At 33.3% G+C, this 8,596-nt stretch overlaps 1 protein-coding gene across 1 annotated transcript in view; it reads left to right on the top strand.

Moving 5' to 3' along the window:
• The window catches only part of LOC117123463, an 18,229-nt gene extending 10,256 nt beyond the window's left edge, over positions 1-7,973 (top strand). The window contains exons 6-12 of the mRNA XM_033269380.1: positions 990-1,256; positions 2,211-2,468; positions 3,638-3,895; positions 4,524-4,787; positions 5,468-5,530; positions 7,345-7,563; positions 7,804-7,973. Coding sequence (XP_033125271.1) covers positions 990-1,256; positions 2,211-2,468; positions 3,638-3,895; positions 4,524-4,787; positions 5,468-5,530; positions 7,345-7,563; positions 7,804-7,973 — 1,499 coding nt within the window. The remainder of the gene's footprint in view (positions 1-989; positions 1,257-2,210; positions 2,469-3,637; positions 3,896-4,523; positions 4,788-5,467; positions 5,531-7,344; positions 7,564-7,803) is intronic.
• The last annotated feature ends 623 nt before the right edge of the window (positions 7,974-8,596 follow it).

Here is an 8,596-nt window from a genome sequence, read left to right as displayed (position 1 = left end):
GTCTTTAAAATGCTCAAAATTACTCTTTAAATAGAGCATGTTTTAGCATATAATACTTTTCAATCAGAAACGTGCGTGCTTCGTGAGGGTCAAAGTGCGGCGGATCACCTAACTCGTCCTCAGTGACGAGTTCAAATCTAGTTAATTTTAGTTTACAAAAGCTTTTTGAAGGTTCTGACATTTGGTGCAGTTCTTACATCATCTGTAGATTGTTCCATAACTTAGCACCATGGTGACTGAAACTTTTCTCCTTATAGGTAGTGTTGGGTTTTTTTACCTCAAGAACATCACTGGATCGTGTTTTATACATTTTTTCTTTGAGTGCAAAGTGCTTAGTCAGATAAGATGGTGCTAGATTATGGAAAAATCTTGTACATAGTGACAGCTTCATGGTCTCTCAATGGATAATCATATATCATATAGCAATCAAAAAGTTGCATGTCTTTCTCTCAGAAATCTTGGGCAAATCTATTGTCATTTAAATATGAAAACCATGAAAGAAAGTACCGGTACATGCTTTCATAACATCTAAGTTTAATATTAGTATAGCTTACTATTATATGGCATGCACAAAACAAAATTACCTTGCTTCAAAAATATTGCTGCATGAATCATTAAATCATACACAAACACGAAGGACCACATCAACAGTTTATAAAAATCAGCATTGACTACCCACCATGAATGGTTGCCTGTATACCTTCTTGAAATTGTAAACAAACAAACCACACACATTGAGTCTACTCACAAACACTCATAGGAATGAATGGGGTGAAAGTGCATTGATGGTAGTTACTGAATACCACCACGAATACCATTGCAAGATTGACGCCAGTGCTATATAAGTAGCTCATTTGTTATTTTTATTTGTAATAATTCAATGACTTGTTTTTTAAAAGTCAATAATATTTTCAGTAAGTTAACTAAATATTTATTATTTGATGTAATATTATTTGAATACTTAATGATATATAAGTCTTGTTTTCTAGACACAAAAATTGAAGATGATTTGCTGAAGAAGATTGCACTGGCTGTTAATGAAAAGTGGTATATAATGGGCAAATTGCTTGGATTGAGTAAAAAAAAACTTCGTGCAATAGGCATGAAGCCTGCCTATTTTGATGACAAGGCATTTCGAATGCTTAAAACATGGCAAAAAGATAATCGGTGTGTGAGAGATAAACTGGGTTTCATTGCACGAACACTTGCTTTCAAGGAAGTCGATAACCAAAATCTTTCTAATGAATTATTTCAAGGTAAACTTATGTCTTTTATAGATATATGTTATAGTATATACCACTTACATAGATTCTAGATATCTGATTGGTTAAGAAGTAGGCAGTAACATCAACCATCGCTCCTATGACGTAGGTTTCAATGATTGTCCATTTTTCCCTGGGAAAAAGTACTATCACCCTAAATGATAGTACTTTTTTGCTCTGTCGCAATGTGTAATCTCTAGGCCGCCACCTATAACGTTGCTATTTAATTTATGACACGCACACAGATAGTAAAGGGGAACGCAACCTCTACGACGCTGAAAGAGATTGGCTCTTTGATCACCTAGACCTAGGAGATAAGCCTAGGCCTATTTGGTGTTTACTCCTTTCATTACTTTTTTAGGTCTCATAGAATCTATGTGTGAAGCTTTCGAGGAAAATAGGCTACGGTCTCCACATCACCGAAGGGACATAGATTTCACCATTTCATTCAATAGCAGTCAATATTTGTATACTATTTAATTTTGAAAGAGATATACTGTCTGTCATATAATCCTTGCATAACCTTAAATGTAATTAAAAACTAAAATTTAATGTAAAAAGGTCAAATTATTTACATATAGTACTGATATTCATTATTAGTCTGTTGTCAAAGACATACAACAAAACAAATGTTGTTATACCTGACGTGTTATCGTACTGAGTGGTCAAGTGATTTTGAGTGGGAATCGAACCCATGGCCTCTAGAAACTTGTCTGGTGTCTTAACTACTTGACCACAACTAACTTTACAACTACAATTAACTTTACGACTAACATTACTTGTTAGTAAGAGTATATTATTAGCTGTGTGCAGACAGTATATTTTAAGAGTTTAAACTATTTTATGGAAATCTGCATCATTAGCAGTTTCATTTTTTTTCCTCTTCTTATTACTGTATTTATTAATAAGAGCATTATTCAAATGTTGATAACTATATAACTTTTGTAGGTGTGGACGATGAAATTCTGGAATTTGTTTCCCAAGAGGTTGATAAAAAGTGGGATACTCTTGCAAAAAAGTTGGAAGTAATACCCAATATCATAGAACAAATTGGTAAAAACTGTAGAGCCAACCACAATATAATGTGTTACGAAGTCTTAGTTATCTGGAGGACCAACCAACCGCCTGTCTCCGATAAGGTTTTGTTCCTTGCATCAGTTCTTAATCAAGTTGGTTTTGAAAATGTAGCAACATTTTTGATCCAAGGTAAAGGTCTTCTTTTATTTCATTTATGTTGATTGGTTCCAAATATCACTTATCAAAGGTTGGAATACACCATATTAAGATAGGAAATACGATCATTAAACATTAACCTCATTCAGAAATCTTGGCATCTTATTTCATAATTACAATATTTATGTCAGGCGATGTTAACCCTCTGGATACCGGATTCTTTTGTAGTGCAAACCCTTGAATACCGGATTCTTTTGCAGTGTAACAAGGTTTTTTGCATTTTTTGAGTATACGTCGTTCTAGTGGATTTTTGGGAACTTTCTGTATATTATACAGAAAAATGTTTCAAAAACAAAGAAAGCTTATAGAATAAGCTTTCATTTGATGTATAATTTATATTTTTGGGAATTTTTTTTTCATAATATAATATAATATAATATATATAATATAATAGAAATGACAGAAAAATGCTACATATCGTCAGCAAAAACCGAAAAAAAAAATAAATTATAGCCAAAAAAAAAATAAAAACAAATATAAAACATTACTATTCCACACAGTTATATAATTTATTTACCCAACCATCCATAACTATAAGCGCGATCTTTCCATTCAAAAGCGTCGATTACCCTCACATTTCTAGGCCTAGGCTCATCTTCACCAAGAACATCTCCGCCGTCAGAACTGCTTGAAGCATCATCACTAACAGGCACGTCTAAGTCTCGCACATCTAAAAATTCACCTTCATCGCTGTCTGAATAAAAAATCAGGTCAATCGCTTGCTCAGCTGTGTACACACTTGTGCGGCCATTTCGAAAAAATTTTGAAATTAATAATGATTTCAAATTGATATTTCTAAAAATTTTTATATAAGCGCATGTGAGTTCTTCACAGATTTCGAAAGACAAAAGCTTCACGCAAATAAAAACAGAAGAGCGATTTGAAAACCACCTATTTTTTAGTCACTAAATTTCGATTGCAGTCGAAAATGGGAATTCTCGGTTTGAAGTCAATTTCGACTACAGTCGAAGACGGTATCTAGAGGGTTAATACACTCTGCAGCTTCATTTTAAGAAGTTACTTAAAACTTTTTTTCTGCACCAGCAACCCGTCACATTTCCTATAAACTGTAGCATTCATAACTCCAAAATATATGATTTCTCTCCCATTCTTTACATTTCTATTTGATTTAACATTTCTAGGGTTAGATGATGAATTTTTACAGGTGTTATCTGTTGGGCTTTCATCATCATGGCAGGATGTTGCTATAGAGCTTGGCATGACACAAAATGAGGTCAACGACATTGAATATGGACCAGTTAAAGACACATCCAAACAAGCTCATCAAGCGTTCATGAGGTGGAAAAAACAACAACCATCAAGCGTTGATAAACTTGGAATTCTCGCCAGTGCTTTGAAAAAGACAGGCCATGATGGATTAGCTCAACATTTACTTGGTGGTATGTAAAATATTCATATTATTATTGGTTTACAGTTGGACAGAAGCAGAGTTGAATAATCTATCTTAACTGCCAGACCATTTTAGTAATAGCAATGCTCTCTGTCAGACATTTTAGCCAATTTGACCAAGTTTCCAGTTGACGTTGCGAACACAGGTATATACAAATATGGAATGTTCTTAACACCGAAATAAAGAGCTTTAAAATGATATCATACCTGTACATTTTATTCATACAATAAACTATTGCTACACAAATTTGAATAGAAAACACATAACTTTTACAAACTCATTGACCAGGCTAAGTGCCCCTGTTGGCCACGACCTGTCGTACCAAAACAAGAAAAACTTTGTTTTTTGTGTTTTTTTTACAAATTTTGTGGTCATAATACATTCTAATATGTCTCAGATGAGCTTCACCTGTGGCTTCTACCCATTCTCTTCCTACTCCATCGACAAATCCTGACATCAGCAATGCACATGATAGACACAAAATAATTACACAAAAGAGTTTTCTATTCTGTATCCTTTGCAATTTTGGTTTTGGAAATTTAATATGTTTAAAGAAAATAGATAAGGATAACAAAAGTAAAAAACATCATTTTAAATCAACATTTTTTGATCAACAGGTCTTGAGGATGGAAACATTCACAAAATTGCAATTGAGTTCTTGAGAAATAAAGTTGGTAAACAAACTTTGTGTACAACACTGAACTTCAAGGAATCACATTTGAGATATTTTGAGCGAAAGTTTTTAAGTGATTTTGCGCAAATGAAAGCCATGATGTTTGCCTGGAGGGCTCAGTTAATTCATACTAAGGATAAAAAACAGGAGTTAATAAAGTTACTTGGCAATAATGGTTTCACAGACATCCTCAAAAATGTGTTTCCAGGTAAGTGGTACCCTTTAAATAAACTTTATAAAGGATTACATACAAAATTATATTAACACTCTGCCTGCCAAACACGAAAATCTCTGTGTTTGGTAACACTCGACCGCCAAACATGGAGGTCTCCGTATTTATTATCGACATGTACTAAAAATTTTGAACACCATATTCAGTCTGGACCGTGAGCATTGCACTATTTGTTTGTTTACATTGTGCATAGCGGTATTGATGTACTTTCACGAATCGCAATTATCTCAGCTTCGTTGTGCGAAATTGCGTAAATCTCTAAAAGTGAGTCATTTTACTGTTACAAGTCACAGATTGTGATTAAAATAAAGTGTTTGGTACCATTGTAAAGCTAAGATGTTTGTAGTTCTTGTTGTATTCATTACATGTCAATCTGATCACATAGGCACTCTCAACGAACTTCGGAAAAGTGTTTAAATTCGCTAAAATGTCTGGCGGTGGCTGATACTATTTTTTCAAACCCCTGGCAATCAGAGTGTTAAAGAGCATGTACAAACTTTATATTGCATGTTATGTGGCTGTTTGTGTAATTGTTTATTTTAGAGGATCATTGTTTTTCTGTCAAAATATATCTAAATAGATATACTTTCTGTCATAAGAAGTGGAAATCTTTGAAGATACAATTTATTAAATTTATTTACCAACTTTTTTAATAGGATCAAATAAATTATCAACTTTTACTGAGGTTCAGAGCGAAACAAATAAGCATCAGTTAATCGGTGAGAAAGCTATTTTCTTTTTATGATTTTTTTCAATTTAAAGCACATAACTTAAATATACTTCATATACAGTAAATATTGTAAGTCAGTGGTGAAGTCATCACTTTCATTTGCACTGAATATTCCCATACCCGACTGATTAATATATCAATATAGTGCCTTTTTTTGCATCTTGTGTGTGATGTTTAAGGAGTGTCTGTTTACCTAAGTTATAACGGTTAATAACGTACACAACTGATTACGGTATAACGTTTACTCGCATGCTTTACTTCCATACTTGAGCATTCTCGTATTAAACATCGGTATTGAACATAATAGAGGGCGGTGTCCAATGCTACAACATTACATCTTGTGCAAAAAGCTTGAAGCTGGGGTGACTTTACTACAGTACATCGTGATGGAATAATTCGTTGCAAGCCCAAACTATAAACGCACACAGTGAACCGAACAAATCACGCTCTACGGAGCTGTGTAACACGAATGAAGCCTAGAATATGAGATAACAAGGTGATTGACTTATAAAAGCAGTGAAAAAATAAGGCAACCCTGAAATAATTTATAATAGTGTTTGCAATAAATTTTAATCTATTAAACAAATGTCTACCGTGAGGTTAGACCTACCTAATAACCCCTAATAAACTTCATTAACCACAATCAATTTATTCATCTTCGTTCGTATGGCGAAGAGCTGTGTGAAGAGTGTCAGTGTGCGTACTACCAGTAACAAATCATTCTAATACGCGCAGCTAATGCAAACGCACAGTGGTCACTGAGCAACGAGCATCGCAACCAACTGTTTGATTTATGAATATGTAGCAACCACTCTCATAGTTTACCAACCTGAGAGATTTGAAATACATTTTCTACTGAATTCATGATAATTCGTTATCACGCATGGACAAATTTATGCTCACGCATGTGTTTCTGCATAATGCGTGTTTCATCCAAAATCACTTTAAAATGCGAGACTGTCCCGCACGATGCAAGACGGTTGGTAACTATGCACTCTACAACCAGCAGTTTGATTAAAGGGCCATATAAAAGGTGATGGACATCACAACTAACTTATAAAGAAATTATAATGAAGTATAAATATCGTACACTATAGGAAATAATAGCCTTTGGAGCTATTAATGGCTCCTTCAGCTTCTAATTCCTATAGTGTACTCAAAACCTGAATATAATTGCTTATTATTTCAGGAGCTCCAAAAATTGAATAATAATGGCTGCATCACACATAGTTTTTGCTTTTAGCTCAACAGTATATCATAAATCTGAATGGCACGCACACACACACACACACACACACACACACACATAAATAAGTAACTAAAATAATTTTGTATGTTCTCCTACTTTAAGGTTGTTGAATAAAGTTAACTTTAAATTTTAATTTATATTCCTGGGTGGAGAGAAACAATGTGCCTCATTAAACCATTCCAGAGTTTTTCATTAAACATAATTTGTGTCTTAGAAAAATCAGTTCTGCAACATATCAATATTTTTGAGTGGCAGTATATATTTAATCATTTAGTCAGAGTGAAAGTATGACATTCAACCCATTTTTAGTTGAAAGTTCTTTCAAATAATCTTAGAAACTCAAAATTCAATCAAAATGATTAAACAAGATATCAACTTTCTATTAGACACAAATCAAGAAAAAAAATTTTTTTGCTGATTTACATCAGCTAAAAGTGAGTGACACCTCAAACTAAAATAATCACAACATGTTGTAGCCTATCTTAAGCATAGACCTGTTTAGGGAGTCACAAATGCTGTCTCAAGATACTCATTAGCTTGTTTTTTAAATGTAGAAACTGACAAGGAACTAAAACTCATATCTCTCAAATTGTATGGAAACTGGATAAGGTTTGGGAAATTATTTGGTTTTCAAATTGAAGAGCTACGTGAAATTGAAAGAAATTTCTCACAAGCAACACATGCATGTCTAGAAATGCTCAAGAGATGGAGGGACTGGAAGAAAGATACTGAGGGATTCAAAGCAACAATTGATGCATTAAAAAGCTATGATGGTAGGTTATTTTATATTGCTTGTGTGTGTTTGCTTCTATATAAAATTACATTATTTTATATTGCTTGTATGTGTTTGCTACTATGTAAAATTACATTAAACTGTCATTTTGATGATCTATACACCATCAAAATACTTTTGATGTTATTTAACTATTAAAAGAAACTTATGACTGAGTGATGTATATAAATTATTTCTTTCACTGCTTTATCTCAACAAATTAAATAAATTTTTTTCTCAGGAATGGAGATTCCTGCAGAGATTTTGGCTAGAGGGCCTGATGCATGGCACACATTTAAAGCCGCCCGAGAAGAGGGAGAAAAAGACTTCAACTTATTTAGGCTTAATGTGATAGGCCAAGAAAATGTTGGGAAAACTTGCTTGATTGATTCGACATTAGGACATAAGTAAGAATGTAAAACCTTTATTTAATTTTTTTGTACATAACACACAATTTTGCCCTTGGCTATGAACTGTTATTTTATTTTTTCTACTGTAATAAATAAAGTGAACCTGCAATACTTTAGATAATAGATATAATAGAATTTTATGACCAATCAGGGATAAGACTTTTCTGTGTAACCAAGTACAGTACTTTAGCACTACTCAAAAAACAACGGTTTTGCAAAATCAACATTTTTATACCCTTTCAGGAAATAGAGGGGTACCAAAAAAAGGGTACTGTTTGTACACTTTTGAAAAGGTTGGTAATTGTGAATGACCCCTAAATAGCCAGAAGTGGTTTAGATAATCACTAGCAAAATACAATTCTACCCATACCTCCATTGCTTATGTACTTACTGTAATGCTTCTGCAATTTTGGCATCCTCGTATCTATAGTATGGTTGCTGTATTATAATAATCAACGGCAGCGCTCAAGTAATTAAAAATCATTTCATCTTATTTTAGCAGCGAGTGCCCCCTTACTTAAATTATCAATCCCTCATACTTCACTTTTGCATCCCATTAATCAACCCCCTTTCCCATAATAATGTTTTTTTATGTTTTTTTTTTTTTTTTTGAAGATTTAATGA

The sequence above is a fragment of the Anneissia japonica genome, unplaced genomic scaffold, assembly GCF_011630105.1.
Source record: "Anneissia japonica isolate Jap-2015-1 unplaced genomic scaffold, ASM1163010v1 scaffold287717_len1600092_cov198, whole genome shotgun sequence".
In the NCBI taxonomy this organism is placed as follows: domain Eukaryota; kingdom Metazoa; phylum Echinodermata; class Crinoidea; order Comatulida; family Comatulidae; genus Anneissia; species Anneissia japonica.
The sequence above is the reverse complement of the archived record's forward strand: the minus strand, read 5'-3'. Positions and strand labels throughout refer to the sequence as shown.